The sequence below is a fragment of the Telopea speciosissima genome, chromosome 4 (genome assembly GCF_018873765.1).
Source record: "Telopea speciosissima isolate NSW1024214 ecotype Mountain lineage chromosome 4, Tspe_v1, whole genome shotgun sequence".
In the NCBI taxonomy this organism is placed as follows: domain Eukaryota; kingdom Viridiplantae; phylum Streptophyta; class Magnoliopsida; order Proteales; family Proteaceae; genus Telopea; species Telopea speciosissima.
Window position 1 is genome coordinate 7,701,715 of NC_057919.1, and position 21,951 is coordinate 7,723,665.

General features: G+C 40.0%; 1 protein-coding gene and 1 pseudogene across 1 annotated transcript; both read left to right on the top strand.

Annotated features, from left to right (window-relative positions):
• Positions 1–8,748: 8,748 nt before the first annotated feature.
• LOC122658244 lies at positions 8,749–11,032 on the top strand (annotated as a pseudogene).
• Positions 11,033–14,490: 3,458 nt separating this feature from the next.
• Positions 14,491–21,271, top strand: LOC122658245 (protein NRT1/ PTR FAMILY 6.2-like). Its single transcript, XM_043853162.1, has 6 exons — positions 14,491–14,505; positions 16,884–16,986; positions 18,559–18,776; positions 19,025–19,572; positions 20,015–20,355; positions 20,685–21,271. The coding sequence occupies exons 1-6, from the start codon at positions 14,491–14,493 to the stop codon at positions 21,269–21,271; spliced, it is 1,812 nt and encodes a 603-aa protein (XP_043709097.1).
• Positions 21,272–21,951: the final 680 nt, after the last annotated feature.

A 21,951-nucleotide genomic window follows, 5' to 3' on the forward strand; every position in this document is an offset into this window, starting at 1 on the left:
GCTTACTTCTATTTCTGATAGGCTAGTTAATAGTATTTTTTTTTTTCACTAAAAAAAAAAAAAAAACCCATCAGGATCCAGATCTTCTATGTCGCAAGTTGTCCGTCCTGTCGTGCTGCGTAGACACAAGGCGGCACGCATTGACCGCCTTACCCCTACCCGAATGCCTTGCCCGAGCAAGGGTAAGGCGGTCATTACACACGGCCCTATGTCTATGCAGCACAGGCAGGACAGGATAGCGCGCCGTAGAAGATCTGTATTGTCCCATGAGACCTTCTATGACGCCCTGCCCAGAGCGGCCTGAGCAGTGCACAAACAGGGCGCCTTGCAATAACCGCCTTACCTTCGCTCGGGCAAGGTGCTCGGACAGGGGCAAGACGATCATTGCAGGGTGACCTGTACGTGCACCGCTCAGCCGATGGCACCGTAGAAGATCTGTATTGTCCCATAAGACCATACCCTACAAGTAATCAGCAGTCAGCACCTCTCTCTCTCTCTCTCTCTCTTCCTCTTCGTTTTCTGAAAATATAGCTGCAGCCGGCATGCCTCCAGTGACGTTGGTCTCTCTTTTCATTCTTTCTCTCTCTCTCTTGGTTTTGCCGTGATGTTCTTGATGCTTATCTTCTACATTGAGTACAGATTTTGTGTCCGGAGTCCGGACCGTATCACCTGACCAAATGGGTCCCAGAACCAGCTGTTGCTATGTTCATCCTATGACACTATCAAGGGAGCCTCATGGTCCTCATCGCATTTAATAAGATTGGATTAGAATTTTTTCTCTCTCCTTTATCATCAATTTTTTTTTTTTGGTAACTGAGCATTTATTCAGAGGGACGGGGTTTACACATGGTATCACCTTTGCAAAGGTTGATTAACCATGAAGAGGAAACCGCCAAGTTGTCATACCCGTAATAGACAACGCCTTCTTGGCCAAGGTATCGCGACAACATTGCTTAACCTTGGAATATAAACAAGCGGCATTTACAAAACATAGTAGACAGGTATACGATGTCCTCAACTATGGGGAGAATGTATATGGGAGGAGAGGAATCCTTGCCACGAGAAAGAAGATCCAACAATTCTTTGCGGTCGACTCTACCATGATGTCCTCAATGCAATCACCCAATGCGTGTAGTAATCCAGACCTAATAGCCAAAGCTTCTCCTTGAAGAGGAGTAGTGAAATGCAGGGGATCCGATACCGCCGAGTGCAGAGTCGATTGAGTTTCTTACAACAAAGCCAATACCGGATAGCTTACCTTCTCCATGAATAGACGCGTCATGATTCACTTCATAGAGGGGTAAGGAGGAGGGGTCCACCTTATGTTTGTTGGCGTGCTATGAGGTGAAGCTTGGTTTGGCAATCTGTATCTCTTTTGAGCTCCAAAATTCCTCATAGGCCTTGACCGCCATAGAGCAAACTCTGAAGGAGAGGTAGTTGTTTGATTGAAGATGGAGTTATTCCTCGCTTCCGATGAATGAACGAGAGAAAGGAAGCGAGAGACTAATGACTAAATGACCATTAGCTTTATCCTTAGCGAGAAGTTTGGTCCACTAGATATCCACTCCACTAAGGTCATATTCTCACATCCAAAGTTAATAGTAAGAGGGGAGCCGAACCACGCCCGAGCAAACTCACATTGAAAGAGAATGTGATCGATGGATTCAATAGGTTCACTACATCGATGACAAGTGGGTCCACCGTAATCGCCGATGGTGGAGGCCTTCCCTTGCTAAGCCAAAACCGCAGCCTTCCAAAGAAAAGTCTTAATCTTGGGAATGCTCTTACAACCCCAAATTAATTTCCATACCGGCTTGGGCACTTGAGGGATAATAGTACCGGAGGGTGAGGCTTTAAGCTTGTCTTTGAGAGCTTGTTGATTACACAAAAAGTGATAAGCGATTTAATCGTGAATATCCCATTTCGAGTACCACCCCAAATTTGAATGTCCTCTTTTGGAAATAAAGGAAGTTGGACTTCTAAGATCACCCGATATCATCCGGATGGAACCATTTATTAAGCTCTTCTTCTTTCCGGACCATGTTGGTAGGATCAATAAGTTGAGAAACCCAAATAAGAGGGCAATCTTGAGGTTTCGATGTTGCACTTTAAAATCTAGGTTACTAGGTAACCAATTATCATCCCAAATCAGTATTTGGTTGCCTTTGCCCACCACCCAGAGAAGACCAGCTTTAAGAACATCTCTCCCTTCAATTATACTTCTCCACCCCCAAGAGGGTTTTGAACCTGCTTTTGCTCGAAGAAAGGAGCATTTGGGAAAATAGATTTGCTTCATTAAATTCCCCACATTGTGTTTGGTTGCTGCCACACCGAGCCACCTTAGCAAGCATAGCTTTGTTATGCGATTGAGAATCTCGAAATCCAAGCCCCCCGATTCTTTAGAAAGGCACATCCTTTTCCAAGAGATCCACTTGAGTTTCTTATTCGCATCTTGGCCACCCCAATAGAAATCCAAGCCATCTTTTTAAGTTGGGTGTGATGAGTGGTTGGTAGCTTGAAATGAGAGGCGTAAATTGTTCATTGAAAAAGCAACACGCCTTTAACAACACTTCCTTACCGACTTGAGAAAGAAGATGGTTCTTCCATCCTTGAAGTCTCTTCTTGGTTCTTTCCCCAAGCTCTCTAAATAGCTGAACTTTAGACACTCCAAACTCGGTTGGGAGACCTAGATATTTCCTAGGGCCATCGCCATACTTAATATGCAAGATCTTAGAGAACCATCTCTTGATACGTGGAGGAGTGTTGGGGCTGTATGTAATCAAGGATTTGTTCAAGTTGATGGCTTGTCCCAAGCAACACAATAAGTATCAATGCAGTGTTTTAAAGTATGGATTTCTTGCACTTGACCTTAGAAAAGAGAATACAATCATCGACAAATAACAAATGGGAAAGCGGGTGACGATTTCGATCTTAATGCCGCAATGGTACCCAATGCTTCAGCCCTAGAGAGAACACAACTTAAGGCTTGAGCACAAATAATGAAGATAGAGGGGGAGAGGGGGTCCCCTTGTCGGAGGCCTTTGGAAGGGGTGATTGTGCCTCTAGTAGCTCCATTAATTAACATATGATATCTCACAGAGGTTATGCAACTCATCACCATAGATATCCAATGATCCGAAAAGCCCAAAGCTCTATGCATTCTGTCAATAAAGGTCCAGCTCATGCTGTCATAAGCTTTTCTCATGTCCATCTTAATGGCAATAAATTTGGTCTTCCCTTTCTTTCTTCCCCGAATGTAATGAAACAGCTCATCTTTTGTCAAAATATTATACGAGATCATACGGTCGGGACAAATCTTGATCGGGAGGGGATATGACGAGTTAAGAATCGTTGCGGGCGGGTTGCCATAATTTTTGTAACTAATTTCATAATTACTTTGCATAAGCTTATGGGGCGGTATTGATCAATGGTTTCGGTTTGCACCTTTGGGGATCAAGCACACGAGAGTGTCATTTATATCGGGGAAGGGAGGCGGTGGTAAAAATTCCTCTACGAATCTAACAATGTCGGCCTTGGTCATATCCCGAAATGTTGGTAAAAGAGGGGAGGTAGACCATCGGGGCACAGGGATTTCAAAGGGCCCATGGCAAAGACTCGCTTTCGATCTCTTCTAAAGTGGGAATGGAGCAGAGGGTGGCATTTGTGTCATGATCAATTATAGAGGGACCACCGAGAGAACCTCCTCAATGGCCGGTTGGTAATAGGATCGATGAGAGTAGAGAGAGTTATAATGATCCATAACTTGGTAAAAATTTCATGTTCATTAGAGGACCGATTACTCGATGAAAGACGCAGCTTAAGTATTTTGTTCTCATGTCGCCGGATCAGCGTTGAAGCATGAAAAAATGCAGTGTTCTTGTCTCCATCTTGCGGCCAAGCAATACGAGATTTCTGCCGCCACATCGCCGCTTGCCTCGCGCGTTCTTCCTCCAACAACTTGGAGATTTCCACCTCCTTGGCATGATTCGCCTCATTAGTTGGGCGGTCTTGAAGTGTTTCAGCTCTTTTAACAAGGATTGGATCTTAGCTTGCACCTTTCCAAACACTTCTCTGTTCCCTTTGTTGGAACACGAGGTTTACAATTGTCATTTTTCTGTTGGAGAGATTGAGTCAGTCCCTTTGCCCTTGATTGCCCAAGCTTTCTTTGCAGCTGTTGAGACATCTCGGGTGTCGGAGCCACATGGACTCGAACCGGAAGGGTCGAGGACCGAGGAGATACCTCCCTCTTCATCTATGAGCGGTGGATTATGATCGGACCCAATAGCAGCCTTGATACACACGGTGGCGTCTCCATGGATTGCACGCCAAGCATAGTTTGCTAGTGCTCGGTCCAATCGATGCGAATTCCCGCATGTCCTCTTCGTCTATTACTCCATGTATATTGAGGTCCGTGAGCTCCCGGATCCATGAGGTGGCAAGCATTGATCATATTCCTAAAATTAGCACTTGTCTCTAGCCCTTTGCGATTGCCCCATTTCTCATACCAAGCCATATAAGAGTTGAAATCCCCATGCAAATCCATGGCTCATGCCTTTGGTGACCAATGGAGATTAATTTATCCCACACCTTTTGCCTATTGCTCTTAAGCGGGTCCCCATATACCCCTGTGATGAAAGTGATAGAAGAGTCCGGATTGGTGATTTGAGCATCAATAATCCGATCATCAAGAAGCAAATTTCCACCATAACTCGATTAGTCCACAGAGCTAGACCTCCAGCTTTCCTTTGGGGTACAATAGAAAAGAAATTTGAGTACTTTAACTTCCGACACAAACTAACCAGACTTTGTGTCCTTAGCTTTAGTTTCCATGAGAAAAATTACTTGGCCGAGAACTCTCGAGAGATTTGTAAGTCTGTGGATGTCGGGAGCATCAATAATCCGATCAATGGATTCATGAAAGAAAGTAAAATTGGTTTTTTAAAAAATACTAGCTCCTCTTATATTTGGAGTTAGATTTAAAAAAAAAAAACTTAGCAAGGTTTTTCGATAATGAAATCAAGAATTTTAACTTTAAAATTTTCTTTGAATCTCACATATTCAGTTTCTTTGAATTCGGATTTTCGATCATCCGTTATTCCATTTACATCTCCAGCTTTTGTAAACCGGATCTTCCTCCCCCTAGCGGAATCAATTCACTCTCAATCCATATCTCTTAGATCATGATTCTCTTTTCCTCATATTCTAGAACCTATTGAATCTTAAAAAATCCTCAAGATCATTATTTACTTAATTTTTTATTATTAAGTATTCAAATTTATTTCTAGACGGATTTTTATTAGAGTTTTCGATTTTTTTTCCAGATATCTCTAAACGAATAGAAATGTCCCTAAACAAATACAGATCCAGAGTGAATCGGATTTTCGATTATCCAACATCCCTATTCTCCACCACCGAAGGGTACATTAACACCATCTTTCTTAAGGGGCATCAATCGGTCTAATTCCAGTTATTCGGTTTGGTTTCGATGTCATTTACATTTGACAAGGTGAAATGAAAACTAAACCAGATAAGAATCAATCAAAATCAGAATCATTTTACATGTGGTCTGATTTTATCAATTTTTATTCGATTTTCAATATCTGGTTTACTCGCGGTTTGTAGTGCCGGCTTTGAGAAACATTAATGAAGACAACCTCAACTTTTTAAACCCTATATATTTTCTCACACCTATGTGATAAAAAAAAATAAAAAAAAATAAAAAAATCTCATCGTTACTCGTCTTTCTTTTCTTTTCAAGTTCTTTGTTTTCCCAGTATTTTCCTTTTCCACTCTCACGTGATAATCAAACTATTTCTTCCATTAGCAGATAAGGTTTTGTTAATTTGTTTTAATAAGACCCATCATTTCAATTCATATTTGAAAATAAATATTATATAGTTAGTCACGAGACACTTTGCTTATTTTGTATTTCAACTTTCAAGTATGATGCAACAATTGTTGCTTATTAAATTAATCCAATTGATGCATAGGTTAGTATTCAAGTGAGAGGTACTTGCTTTTATTCAATTCAGAACCGTTAGTTTTGTAGTGCAAATCAAAGCCAAACTGGGAAAAGAAGCTATGAAATCAAAACTGGAACATTCTTTGGTGGTATGATTCAGTTTCACAGAGATATTTTTTCCAGATTCAAATCTGCGAGCACTACTCGTAATGGAGAAATCTTACCGTTGCGCCGAACCCTGCCCTCTAACACTATAAAATCTTTGACATCAAGGAGCCTAATTAGTCTGATTTTTTCAAAAAAAATAAATAATAATAATGATTTTTTTTTTTTTTGGAGACAGGAGGGGTATCTGACTTTAGGCCGATTAAATTCCCCCTTGGGCTTGTACATGACCCCCGCACCACGCACGAATCGGGAGCTTCTGGGCCCTAATGAGCCTCAGGCGGGTGGCCCCAAGAAATTATGCAGCGACGAAGGTTTGATCACGAGACTTTGCTTCCTGAGACGGAGTCTCATGTCCCCTCCAAGCCAGCTACGCTAAACCCTTGGGGTTTAATAATGATTTTTTTTTCACGTAGAATTTCCCTTGCTAATGACTGCAGGACACATCAAATATCTTATCTCTAAAATTTCAAGAAAAAAATAATAATAAAAAACCTACCTCTGTCATTGTTAGTTAATAAATGACATAGACATGTACCAAGTGTACCTGTCAAGGAAAGACACCCCAACAGCATCGTTATAACATTGACTGTCAGCTTACTCTCTGCCTTTGCTAAGCAGAATATATTGTGGACCCAGAACCAACCCAGATCCTAGAGAGAGAGGCCACACTCATAATCTCAGATCCGTATTTGCACGGTACACTACATATGTGAAAAATCCCTTCCACACTTAAATTCTAGAAAATCAGTGGAATCTAGATATTAAAACTTCAAAGAATGAAGTCCCATAAGTGAATTTTTTATCAAATATGAAACATGCAACAGGACCCCCAGATGATCAACCCTCCCTAGATACCCAATTTTTATTTTTTGTGGTAGATAATTTTTGGTTTTGGCACATATGTGTGTGCCAGGCTTTGTGTGTTCTTAACCATTGTGAAGAGATATAAATAGAATAGCTAAGGTTCTATAGGAGACCAGCAAAGAGGGAAGAAGTGATATGATTTGAGAGATTCTTTGCTGGTACAAGCGAGAGCAGAAAGTTAAGTGATAGTGTGAAGAGCCAGGTGATGATCTCTCTCTCTCTCTTCTTCTTTTTCTTTATCTTTTTGTTGTAGTCAAGATATATAGAATGTTATTTCATGGTTGCAGGCACCATTGCCAAACTGAATTAAATCTTTGCTTCTTTTTTTTCTGTCTCGAAGTGGTCACTGCACATGACCTTGATTTTTTTTTAAAGTTGATGTTACCTTATTCTCTTTGTAAAATAGTAATCCCTGTCAAGGGACAAAGAATAGTCTGTGTAGCATATGTTAGCACCTCTCGGTGTCTATCTCTTTCCTTCTTATGAAATGATATATTTACATCCATTATGGGAGGAGAGTGATAGAGAGTGAACAATGCGGGCGGAGTCTGGAACCCACAAATGGGAAAAAATCAGTTCTTTAGAGAGAGAGAGAAAAGTGTACATGTTGGCATAACCTTCACCGCTGGTTCAAATCACTTTGAATAGTCTGCCCTTGCAAGATTCTTGTAGTAGGAACATTCCTGTTACAACGCTGCATTAATTATGAAACCAAAGGGAAAGTGAATTATTCCATTTCCTTGGTTGCTAGCCTTGCAGCAAGAACATCAAATATCTTATCTCTATAAGCAAAATTTTTTCTGTATGTATTTAAGTACTTTCCATGCATTACTGTATGTATCTATTAGAAGGTGGAACCTTTCACCCAAAAAAAAAAAGGTGGGACCCACCCTCGCCTAGACAATAGTCAAATTTGAATCCAAAAACATTTTATCATGTGCCCGACAAAAAATGTCTTGTGTTTTATGCCATTTTATAAATATATATAACTTGACAAATTTTATATTGTGATTCAATTTATGCTCTTACATATGGGCATACTCCCTCATATACGTCCATGCACCCAACCATAGTCTCTTGGTGGTCCTTTATTTATTTATTTATTATTTAGGAAAAAGATCTCCTTGGTGGTGTTTCCTATGCCCTCTCATAGGGCACCGTGAAATGATGTATTTGTCCCCTCGGTAGATACTCAGGCACGTTCACTGTGTACAAACTATGCGGCCAAGTAGAGATCCCTTGCCCTATTTATTTATATGTCATTGTAGTCCTTGCTTTTTTTTAATACCTTGTTTTGTCAATTGTCGAATTCAGATTAGATTGAAACTTGATAAATGAATAAATTACTTTGGTTCCACTTATACACAAAATTTCAATCTCACTTGGGCCTCTTTCATTTTTTGTTGTTGAATATATTAAAAAAAAATTTAACATCACCTGAAAATCTATTTTCTGACCATTCTACACCCGAGCAATGGCATGCCAAGTCCAACCCCACTCCCAAAAATGGTTGGAAATCCCCTTGCCTCCTTTAATGAATGTAGGTCAGGAAAGGAACAAGGAAAAATGATTGTTTGCACTATCATTTGACCTGATAGTTCGACATTTGGACCAAATGAATATTGGTTGGTTTGATCTTCATAGTCTGATGCTTGCTCGAAAAAATGCCTGTTGAATACTTGAATCATTCCATGCTTAGTTACTTTATTGTTTTCTAATTAAAAATATTGTTAGATGCTTCTTAGGAGAGAAAAATGAGTCCAAAAATTACTTATGCGGTAGACTACAAGGGACAACCAGCCGACAAGACGAAAACTGGATTATGGTTGTCCGCGGCTCTTATCCTAGGTATATTTCCTTCTTCTGTGCATAACGGTGGTTTATAATCTTAAGCTTAATTTACCTACACATAGGCATTAATCATCATCCAAGTGATCAAATTTGTAGTAACTAGCTTCAAATTTGTAGTAACTTTGTTTTACTAATTAATGACCAAAACTTGCGTAGTTCTTGAGGCATGCAAGAGGTTCACAAACAATGGGAATCTCAGCCAACATGGTGACTTATGCGGTTGGGACGTTACACCTTCCTAGTGCAACTGCGGCCAACAGCGTATCCAATTTTGATGGCGCAGGATTTATGTTGTGTTTGCTCGGCGGTTTCGTGGCTGATAGTTTCTTAGGCCGATATTGGACAATTGCAATTTCCTCACTAATCATAGCACTTGTAAGTATTAGAAATAGCTGAGAAGATAATGAGTCATTTAATTAATTTAAGCTTATTGATTGATGTGGTTATGAACAATATATATATATATATGATCAATTGATGTTGCAGGGTGCTGCTCTTTTATCAATATCATGCGCAGCGCCATCACTACGCCCACCCCCTTGCAACCCTAACAGTAGTACATGCGTAGAGGCCAATGGATTCCAAGTTGGAGTTCTGGTTACTGCTCTATACGTGATCGCATTGGGACAAGGAGGACTTAAAGCCAATGTATCAGGATTTGGAACTGATCAATTCGACGAGGATGATAAGAAGGAAAAACCCATGATGGATTACTTTTTCAGTAGATTTTATTTCGTCATCAGCCTTGGGTCTTTACTTAGTGTCACAATTGGGATCTATGTACAAGACAATGTCAGTCGAAGCTGGAGATAGGGGCTTTGTTGTTTCGCATTCTTTTTTGGAACAATTTTTTATCTGATCCGGACTAGAAGATACAGGTACAGGAAATGCGTGGGAAGTCCCATTGTTCAAGTTCTCAATGTTTTGGTGGCTGCTCTACGGAAGAAAAAACTCAAATGTCCTACCAACGTCAATACCTTATATGATGACTCCACCAACACTGCTCCAAGAATCCTTCACACGGACCAACTTCGGTAAGACCTGCAGATCAGAAATATGGAGGGTGAAGTTATTAGCTTCTGTATCTCTAGCTAATATATAGGAAGACAGTCAACAAGGAATTGAACAATTTTGTATGTTCTTAATTAATGTTATGTTTCATTTGCATTAATTACAGTTGGTTGGACAAGGCTGCAATCGTAGATGAAAACGACTATGGGACTAATGGTTCTGTGATTCGAAACAATTGGAAATTATGTTCAATCACAAAGGTAGAGGAGGTGAAAATGATAGTTAGAGTATTGCCAATTTGGGCATCCAAAATCTATTTTTGGTGCATACATTCACAGGTTCTCACCTTCTCAGTGGAGCAAGCTTCAACATTAGAGAGATCAATCGGAAACTTTCTAATCCCAGCAGGCTAGCTCTTTCAATGTCTTCTATATTGCTGGGATATTGATTGGTTCTGCATTTTATGACCGGGTGATCATTCCCTTGATGAAGAGGTGGAAAGGAAAACATGGTAGGTTTGATAGAATTTAAAGTACTCATTTTGAATTTTGACCCAAAATTAATATTGTTTCATTCTTTTTATATAATATGTTGTAGGCTTCACCAACCTTCAAAGAATAGCCATTGGCATGGTCTTTTCAATTTTGGCCATGACAATTGCTTCCATAATGGAAACAAGACGGTTGGCCGTGGCGAGAGCCCATGGGCGGCAATGTCACAACTTTGCCTTTGCAATTCTACATATTGATCCCGCAATTCGTCCTTGTCGGTTTGGGAGAATCATTCACATACAGCGGTCAGCTTGACTTCTTCATTACCAGATCTCCAAAAGGGATGAAGTCGATGAGCACTGGGCTTTTTCTCTCCACTGTGGGACTTGGGTTTTTTGTCAGCACCTTCTTGGTGTCCATAGTTAACCAGGTGACTGGAACCCAAGTTGGCAGTGGATGGCTAACCAGTAACTTAAACTATGGGAAACTATATTATTTCTATGCTCTTCTGGCCATATTAAGCTTCATAAACTTGATATTCTATATTCTTTGTGCCATGTGGTATGTGAAGACAACGAAAAATTCTTCACAAATAGAGAGCATCGTTACAAGTTCTCAAGACGAAAAGAAACATGCGATGCAGATGAAGGCTACCCTTACGATTGCAGATGAAGATTGTAAATGATACGTAACCAACGCATGTCGATCATTGTCTTTCCCACCTCCCCACCCCCCTTATCTTTCTTTTGTAGTTGTTCTTATTGATACGTAGTAATACTAATAGTAATCATGAAATATTGTAGCTATCAACAAAGAAAAGCAAATAATTTGAGGTGTCATCCACAATGATCACATTCCCTCGGCTCCTTTGGTTATTCAAGATCATCATATGGATGCTTAAGGAAAACTGCGGTTTAGTTTCACGTTTGCTAATTTTTTGTTTTTATCTTTTTTAATTTAGTATCCTAGTTTCCTCCAGTTGATGGAAATGCCGAAGGTGGGAAGGGCTAGTTGGGTTGATTGGTTTCTTTTTTAGCTTCGATCATGGCTCCTTGCTAGGTGTTTGGAATCTTCTTTTGTAAATTTTTTTAATACAAATGATGTTTTTAGCCCATTTCTAAAGGCTTAATGTCATATTTGGAAGAAGTGTTGTAAATAGAACTTGTAGATCATCGAGTCATGGTTCCCAACTCAGCTGGTTTTGCATCATTTTGATATCGGACGGAGGAGTTATGACGATTCCCATGTGACTGCGCAGAAACAGAGCAAATTGGGAAAGTGTGGATGAATTTAAGGTAACCATTGGAAGTTTATCCTCAAAATAGATGTCTATTCTAGTAGCTCACAGTGAGTCACAGCGTTCTGAACACTTTCTATCTCTGTGAGAATCTTGATATTCTAAGACAAACCTTGTGAAACATGAAAAACTCAGTTTATGAGCTTGTGGTTAGCTGGGAGTACCAAATTCTGGTACATTCGCATGCATCGGATCGATATGCTGATGGCTTTGCGGCTTGGATATAGGCAAACTGGTTGCCGACGTAAAATATGCTCGTGGCAGGTCATTTATAGGTATGACAAAATTGAGACTTGCTGAGCTCTTGTTTCGGTATTTCTCAAAATACTGTGCGCTGCTGTACGATCCCTATCGAGTGAAGATGGCTGAAGTCAATCGCATGCACCTCTTTAGTCCCTTCTCAGTGTTTCTTGCGCATACCACATTCTGCACGTAGATTTCAATCAGGACAATTATGTGAGGCCTGTTTTTGACTAGGCGGAGATCGCCAAATCCAATGGCTTGTATCTCATGCGCGTGATCCAACGGCTCAAATGTGACCCACTCCATATTTTGACGCCCTGAAATGCATGTCATCGCCCTGTTAACTTCGTATTGTCACCAAGTAACATGGAATTTACCAAAATACCCCTAATTTTTAGGGTTTCACTGAAACATGGATATCTCACTCGTTTTCAGTTCAAATTGGACGCGGTTTTTCACCTATGTTCTCAGAAAAACGAGATGACCAGGGCTGGGTTGGGACGAGTTGGATTGAGGTGAGATTGGCCTGAGCTGGGATGAGCTTGATCAAGGTGAGGTTGGGCTGGGTCAGGTTGAGTTAAGACGGTATGGGATTGGGCTTGGTTGAGGTGAGGTGGGGTTGAGTTTGGTTGAGACTTGAGATGCGTTAGCATGATATGGGCTTGGGCTGGGTTGGGCTTTCTCATATTAGGATTGATGACTCAACATCATGTAGGAGATAATTCGACCAATTTTAAAGTATCCTTAACTCCTGCAATACTTTACCAAAAAAAACAAAAAACTCCTGCTTTAAAGTTTCAAAAAATAAAAAAACAAATCTGTACAAACCCCTCCCCTCCCCCTCCCTTCCAAAAAAGAAGAAGCAAATAGTAAATAATTGGAATCAACATGAATTGACCAAGTCGACCCTAAACCCCTTCCTTATATAATGTACCTCAACCAAGGTCTCATGCACTTGGAAATTTGAAAATCCCAAGTCCAAACCATCTAATTTTTGAAATGGGTCCATTGACATTAAAATTAGGCCAATTGAAGTTCCACAGTAAAAGATCTAGGAGTATACACCCTCTGCCAAGACGCATGGGGGGCCGAAATGACGGCCCCTGCTCCTATGAAATGCACAAATGACATCTCACATGATGCCCCTTGTGCTCTCCCATTGGCTCTCGTGTGCACAAGAGCCATGCTCCAGGACTAAGAACACTTCCCCATGACATAATGTTAAGTTATATTCAAAATATATTCGAAAACCTTTTGTTTTTTAATCTTACCTTAAAGAACTTTTGGGAATAAGATAAGAGACAATCAAGTGAAGATGTCAAATTCTAAATATTCTAAATACACCTATGGAGGTGTATTTAGACAATCCATTTTTTTTAATAATGAAACAGTGATTTAACAAGTGTAATATTTTTTTTTGGTAGAAACAAAATTTCTAACTTGAAGTGTATGTAAACTGTGTAATATATGACACAACACGAAGGACTCAAATGAAGGGAGTAGACTTTATATTTCAAGTAACAAGGGACCATTGGTCCTAGTGGTTCCTGGGTATGTTGGTCTTGAGTTTGAGACCTCTCCTCTCCTATCGCCTGTAGCAAGTCAGGTCCAGTGTTGGTCCTTCGTGGGACCCTTCTAGCCCCTTGTGGATCTGTTGTCCTAGCTCTTTCGTGGGTCTGTCCCTAGTGGGTCTCTTATGGGTCACCCTTAGTGGACTAAATTTGAGGGAAAAAAAAGAATTACAAAGGGAGAAATATCCCATATTCCCATGGCCATTCTGAAAATTTCCAGTAACAAGGGACCACTGATCATAGTCATGCACTCGTGCCTGGGGTACGTTGGTCTCGGGTTCGAGGCCGCTCCTCCCCTATCGCATGCAACAAGTCAGGTCTTTTCTAAAATAAGTGTTGGACCTTCGTGGGCCATTCCTGGCCCCTTGTCGGTTTGTTGTCCGGATTGGACTCCTCTCCAGCTAGCCCCCTGCCTAGTGAGGCATCCAATGGCTGGGCTGCTGGGGGTGCACGGGGATGTGTACCTGCGTGGGGGTCCAATGTGCATCCCGGTGTGCGCTCAACAGCCCAGCCGTTGGATGCCTCACTGGGCATTCCCTAGGCACTGGGCTTGCGGGAGAGGAGTCGGATCCTTGTCGTCTTGGCCCCTTTGTGGGTCTGTCCCTAGTGGGTTAAATTCTAGCACGAAAAAAAAAAATAAATAAATAAATAAATAAAATAAAGAAAAAGTAACGAGGGAGAAATATCCCATTTCAACTCTTTGTCTAACGGTGTTAATTGGGTTGGTTTTGGTTTAAAAAAGTTTGATTCGATTCGATTTATATTGGAATTGATTGAAATTAGAATCGAATTGATTATTAATCAGTTTTTAGTGACGTTGCTCTCTCTATACTCCCTGGCTGCAACACGCATTTCTCCTATCAGTGACACCGGTTTTGCTGTGATTTCTATTTTTATGCTCAGTTTGCTTGACTTGAGGTAGTGGTAGCCGTAGCTGAAGGAGCGGTGACCTGAGAAAAGTGGCAAGGGAGGGACACATATGATATGTGTCACGCCGGATCAACTCCAAGTACGTGGGCAGGTACGGGTAACATGCCGTACAAGCAGGTGATGGCACTTATTTTATTTTATTTTTTTTTCCATAATGGATAGCATATATGATATAACTGGGATCGAGATCCTCTCCAGCGCACTTGAGCGCTGGACACCCCGTGCGGCTGGGGGGCTTCGATCCACATTACCGCACACATCCCGGTGCAATGGCATGTGGATCGAGGCCTTGCCAGCTAGATGATGTACACTGGACATTGTCCCACGCAGGAGAGGATTTCAATCCATATAACTGATATCTATATTTGGAATTAGATACAAAATTTTGTTAAGATTCTCAATAATTTGAACTTTAAAATCTTTTTATTGATTTGGGAATTAATTTTTAGAAAGATTTTTAAATCGAAATGGGTTACTAATCTTAGGCAAAAAAAACCCTTGAACAACCACGAAAGGGTACATTGGCACCCTCTCCTCTTCATGTAAAATGAGTTTGCTATCCTCGAATTTATATCTTTGTTATCCTCGAATATATAAAAAGTAAAAAATCATTTCATCACATCTCATTGCTAAGTTTCTATATGTCGCTTGCCCATAGAACCTTCTCACTTAAAACAAATAAGAAAAACTTTTGCAATCATGATTTTGTAATCTACTTAAAACTATTATTATATTTTACAACTTGATACCAAACTTTCAAGGATTCTCGATAATAAGCAAGAATTTGAATTTTAGAACCTTACCATTCCATACCGACAACATGTAGATCCCCTCCCCACTATATGATGTACATCATGGTTATTTCTTCTATCTCCTCAAGAAAAAAGTTTAATTTTTTTTTAACAACTATCCTCATCTAATTTGTATATGAAGAAGCATCAGTTATGTTTCCTCAATGTCTTCGGTAGAAGGGATAATTATTTTAAGATTTATAAGATAAAAAAGAGAAAAAATATCTAATTAGATAATTTAAAATTTGGAAAAACGAATGTTAATCAGTCGCACTCTAGGCGTGGCTCTCACACTTAGACACATAACCGCCTAACCGTCTTGCAAATGACTGCGTTACTTCATGGGATTTTCGTCTTTTCATGGGGGGCAAGGTGGTCATTTCCAAGGCGATTAGGCGGTTACCGTGTCTAAGCCTGGGAGCCACGCCTATAACGCAACTGATTAACGTTCTTTAACCCTTTAAATTTAGAAGGGAAAAAGAACTCTGTCCAGGAATGTAGCCTACGCCACCAGCACTCCCATGAGTCTATCTCTCTCTTCCCCATATGAAAAGACATCTCTGCCCCCTTGTTTTGAGGAGAAGAGAGATAAACACATGGGAGTGCTCCCATACAAAAAACTACTTATCAATTTAGAATATCACGTGGACTTCTAATCAATATGAAGCATGCAACAATGATTCTTAGGATTGTTATCCATCTGTCCTCACTCCTGGATTCTATATATCTTGACTTAATATCTAAATTTGAAATTTGACAATAACTTATACACCACTTGTTGCTAATCGCTTTCCAAAATGTGTGGCCTTTGTGGGTCCCAGTTGATGCCTTTGTGGGTCTTCTCCTTGCCTCTCTGTCACCCACTAGTGGAGACCTAGCACCAAAAATTAAACAAAAAAATTATTGGTTTTGGCATATATAGATATGCCTGGTGTTTTTAACATTGTGAGAGATATAAATACAATAGCTAAGGTTTTAAGCGAGAGGCCAGAAGAGAGAAGTGATGGAGAAGTGAGAGATCTTCTTTGCTAGCTTCTGGTACAAGAGAGAAGAAAGGTACTGCGTAGGAAGGCTGAGTGTTTTTCGTCAGGTGAGACAAAGAGCTCTCTCTCTCTCTCTCTCCTTCTTCTTCTTCTTTCTAAGGTGGTAAAGATAGTTTGTTATTTCATAGTTGCAGGTGGAACCATTGCCAAACTGAATTAGATCCTAGCTTGTATAATTTATAAATGGGTTACTGATTCTACACTATCCATGATGCTTCTATATCCCTGTAAATCATCTCTTCTAGTTTTCTGCCTGGCCCAGTTCCCCAGTGCCTTTAATAAGAGAGGTGGACCCTACCCGGGCAGAGTTTTCGGGCAGGGGTAAGGTGATCATTGCGCCCCCCTTGTTAGAGGCACTGGGGAATTGGGCCAAAGAGGAAACTGGAGGGGATAAAGATCCATCCACTTTTCTCTTTTAATATTAAACCTTACCTATTGGAGATCACCCTATCATCATTTGTGATGGTTCCATAGATTCTGTATCTTGTAATAGTGGTTGGGCTTCCGTTTTGTTCTTTAAATCCAAAGTTTATCTGTTGCTCCTTGAGTTTGACTTTCATAGTCAAATGCTTTGCTTGAGACTTGTTGAATACCTAAATCATTCTAGGTTTATTTATTTTACTTTTTTTTAATTGACAAATATTGTTAGATGTGTTTTCAGGAGAGGAAAATGAGTCCAAAAATTACTTATGCGATAGACTACAAGGGACAACCAGTTGACAAGACGAGAACTGGAGGATGGTTGTCTGCTGCTTTAATCCTAGGTATATTCCCTTCTTCTATGCTATGTATAGCTAATTTTGAATATTGTATATGTAGATGTTGCGAAAACATAATTTAGGAAAAAAGTTCTCACACACCCAGTGTAGAATCTTTTTTCTTACATGTTTGCCCACGTGGACTGTGTCGCTATTTGAACCATCGTAGGTCATGGTCTGGGTTAATCACATATCAAATTTAAGAATCTAATTCAATCAACTATCTTCACATAATCACATGTATTGGCATTAACGATGTCAAAATCAAATTGAAACCGTTTACCGAAATTGAAACCGTGAAACCATTTAATAAATGGTTCAGTTTTGGATTTAAAATTGAGAACGTTTAGTTAAATGGTTTAAGCTGAACTGAATCGTTTAAACCGATGGTAATGTTTAAAACAAAATAAATATTAGTAATACGTAACGGCAATAATTAATCAGTAGTGATAACAACAAATAATTAGTAAATAGGTAATGGTACAAATAAAAATTATTAAAGAAAACATAAAATAAATCAATTCATACATCCATTTCAATAAAAAATTAGAAGACATGTAAAAGAAAGTAGCGGTTTGAAAAAAAAAGGGTTAAAACCTTATAAAACCATTTAAATCAAAACCGGTTATAAACGGTTTCAATTCAACATGCGAAATCGTTTATTAAGCAGTTGGGTTTTGGTTTTACCTAAAAAACTTCCACCGAACCATTTAACACCCTTAATTGGCATGCATTCTATGTATTTCCATGCATGTCTGCGGTAGTCCAAAACCTACTATGCACTCTCCCATGACCTTGGATTTTTAAAGCTATGTTTTCCCATGTGGCAAACTCAGATAGTGGTGAAATATGACATGTGAGGAACTTAAGGATCTTTCTGTCCACATTTTTTGAGCCCCATCTGATTTGTCCATGGCAAATTCCTTTTAAAATGAGAGTAGGAAAAGTTCTTAACACAAGTTTGTAGGAATGGGGCTCTCCATAATTTAGTTTGATTTTTCAATGTATGCCCAAAAATTCAATGACCTACAATATATATTAAAAGGGAAAAAAAAACGCTAATTGGTCGCGTGCCACCTTTGCCTTGACACAGAAGCATGCGAAAGTACCTTGCTGCCTCCATGGAAGGCGAAAATCTCACCCAGGACGATGCTTCTGCACGCGCTCCCATTGGCTAGCGCGTGTGCGAAGGCATTAGAGGCTCAGGCAGAGATCTCTTTCCCAATTTTTTTAAAAAAAGTTGTAAAATATGCCCTCTTTCCCTTTTTTTTATCCCCCTCTTCTAATCAATTACTCTTACAACCATCAAAGTTGTACTTCAATTCCACTTCGAGTATTTATATTCATCTATATTAATTTTAAATTGTTATCTTATAACATGTGATTCTTATTTTGGTGAGAGGTTTATGGTGATCTCATGTTATAGTAGGTTGGCCCTAGCAGGATCCAAATTGGAAATTTATTTATCTTAAGCTTAATTTTACATATACATAACCATTCATCATCAAATTGAATTTGCCAAAAATAAAAAGAAGCCAAGTTTGTAGTTTGGTTAACTAATGATTAAAACTTGTGTAGTTATTGAGGCATGCGAGAGGTTCACAACAATGAGCATTTCTGGCAATCTCATCACTTATTTGACGGGGACATTGTATCTTCCTAGTTCAACTGCGGCCAATATCGTATCAAACTTTGGTGGCTCAGCATTTCTGTTGTGTTTGTTTGGTGGTTTCGTGGCGGATAGTTTCTTAGGCCGGTATTGGACAATTGTCATTGCTGCACTGATCATGGCACTCGTAAGTACAAGAAATAGCAGAGAAGATAGTTTGGCCACCTTAAATTATTATGATCATATTAGTTTTCATTCTTATAAATACTAGCTGGAGGCAGCAACCTGTTTATTCCAAACTTGATATGCAGGGTGTATTGCTTTAAACAACCTTGTGCTTAAACCCTAAACGCTAACAGAATCAACAAGTATTAATTAAAGAAATCTCATTAATGTGGTTATGAACTAACTATATATGATGAATCGATGTTGCAGGGTTCTGCCCTTTTATCAGTGGCATGTGCAATGCCAGGACTACGCCCACCCCCATGCAACGTTAACAATGGTACATGTATAGAAGCCAATGGATTCCAAGTTGGAATTATAAATGTTGCTCTATACGCGATCGCATTGGGAGAAGGAGGAGTTAAAGCAAATGTATCAGGATTTGGAACTGATCAATTCGATGAAAAGGATAAGAAGGAAAAATCTACGATGGATTATTTTTTCCATAGATTCTATTTTGTTATCAGCCTTGGAACTTTACTTGGTGCATCAGTGGCAATCTATGTACAAGACAATGTCAGCCGAAGCTGGGGATACGGCCTTTGCTGTTTCGCATTCTTTTTTGGAACAATTTTTTATTTGTTACGGACTAGAAGATACAGGTACAAAAAATGTGTGGGAAGCCCCATTGTTCAGGTTCTCACTGTTTTGGTTGCTGCTATACGGAAGAGGAAACACAAATGTCCTAACAACGTTGATACCTTATATGATGATACTACTGAGATTGCTCCAAGAATCCATCACACAGACCAACTTCGGTAAATACATAGTATATATAAAAACTTATTCCTCTATTGCCGAGCTGCCTGACAGGATCCTACTACCAAGACACAACAAGGAGGTAAATGATCGCCATACCCCCACTTGGGCAGGGGTAAGGCGGTCATTCCTCGTTTTGTTGTGTCTTGACAATAGGGTCCTGTCGGGATTCAAATCCTCTATGGCGTGCAGCCTGAGTGGCGTAGACTGAGCCGTGCGTGCAAAGACCATCTTACCCCTGTCCAAATGCCTTTCCTGACCGGGGGTAAGGCAGTCATTGTGCGCGTGGCCCAGTCTACATCGCACAGGTTGGTACAGACAATTGCGCCGTAGATGATCCGAATTGGTCCTGCCAGTCAACTCAGCAGTAGAGGATTCAAATTGCTAATAACAAGATACTCACCATTAACAAACCTTTTTTTATTTTTATTTTTATTGCAGTTGGTTGGACAAGGCTGCAATCATTGACGAAGATGACTATGGGACTAATGGTTCGGTGATTAGAAACCGTTGGAAGCTATGTACTGTCACAAAGATAGAGGAGGTGAAAATGGTGGTTAGACTAATGCCAATATGGGCCTCCACAATCTATTTCTGGTGTATTCATACACAGGTGCTCACTTTTTCTGTGGAGCAAGCTGCAACAATGGATAGTAAAATTGGGAACTTTCAAATCCCAGCAGGCTCTTTCAGTACCTTCTATATTTTGGGTATATTGATTGGTTCTGCTTTCTACGACCGGGTAATCATTCCCTTGATGAAGAGGTGGAAAGGGAAACATGGTAAGTGTGACATTGTGTTGGTGATACTGGGATCCAGATCTTCTACAGCGTGGGCTGCCTGTCCTGTCGTGCTGCGCAGACACAAGGCAGCATGCATTGACCGCCTTACCCCTGCCCGAGCTTCTTGTCCGAACGGGGGTAAGGCGGTCATTGTGTGCGGCCTTGTGTCTGTGCAGCACAGGCAGGATAGGGCAGCGCGGCATAGAAGATCTGTGTTCGTGATACTCTAATAGATTTAAAATCTTAAAAGGCATATACAAGAGTACTCGATCATTTTTCAATTCTGAGCCAAAATTAACATGGTTTCACTCTTTTTTATTAAAATTTAGGTTTCACCAACTTACAAAGAATAGCCATTGGTATGGTCTTTTCAATTGCGGCTATGGCAGTTGCTTCAATAGTGGAGACAAGACGGCTATCCGTGGTTAGAATTGTGGGTGGCAATGTCAAAACTTTGCCTCTCAAATTCTATATTTTGATCCCGCAATACTTCCTTGTTGGCTTGGGAGAAGCATTCACGTATAGCGGTCAACTTGACTTCTTCATAACAAGATCTCCAAAAGGGATGAAGTCGATGAGCACTGGGCTTTTCCTTTCGACTATTGGACTTGGGTTTTTTTTCAGTTCCTTCTTGGTGTCCATTATCAACAAGGTGACGGGAACCCAAGTTGGTAGTGGATGGCTAACCAGTAATATAAATTATGGGAAACTATACTATTACTACGCTCTTCTGGCTTTGATAAGCTTCATAAACTTGATATTCTATCTTCTTTGTGCTATATGGTATGTAAGGACAATGAAAGATGTCGCACAAATAGAGAGCATCGTTACAAGTTCTGAAGAGGAGGAGAAACAAGCCATGCCCATGCAGATGAAGGGAACCCTTACAGCTTCTGCAGAGGAAGATTGTGAATGATACCTTAGTAACACATGTCTTTGTCCCCCTTCCCTTTATCTTTCTTTTTGTTGTTCTTTCAAATTGGTAAGTATATATAATACACTAATAGTAATCTTCAAATTGTATGAAAATTTGGGGTTATTGACAAAGAAAATAAAATTGATGTGCATAGCTTATGTTTGAAGGACTCCAAGAATAATGACATAGTTACAGATGATCTAATCATGTTTTTTTTTTTTAGTATATAGGTCTGTTAAGAGGACCAGATTTAGAACTCGATGCTTGGATGATTAATCCATCCCAAGCACATTCTTATTTATAAGAATAATTGAATAGTAAAATATGTACATGAGCAATGTGGGACTAAACCACATAATACAAAAACTAACAAAATAACAAAGAAAAGGTCCAGAATACCCCCACGGTATTCGGCCATATATCTAACACTCCCCCTCAAGTTGGAGCATATATATCATGCATGCCCAACTTGACTAAGATAGGATGAAACGACTTGCTACTCAGTCCCTTGGTGAACACATCAGCCGTTGATCAATAGACTTCACAAAAGGAACACAAATGAGGCCGGCCTCAAGCTTCTCCTTGATGAAATGTCGGTCAACCTCCACGTGTTTAGTACGATCATGTTGGCGATGGGTTATGAGCAATGCTAATGGCTGCTTTATTGTCACAATAAAGCA

What these genes read in the sequence shown, in the direction of transcription:
- LOC122658245 (XM_043853162.1), top strand. An exon ending in GTCTGCTGCTTTAATCCTAG is followed by an intron (nt 16,987 to 18,558) that starts GTATATTCCCTT and finishes AAACTTGTGTAG; the next exon opens with TTATTGAGGCATGCGAGAGG. An exon ending in CTGCACTGATCATGGCACTC is followed by an intron (nt 18,777 to 19,024) that starts GTAAGTACAAGA and finishes TCGATGTTGCAG; the next exon opens with GGTTCTGCCCTTTTATCAGT.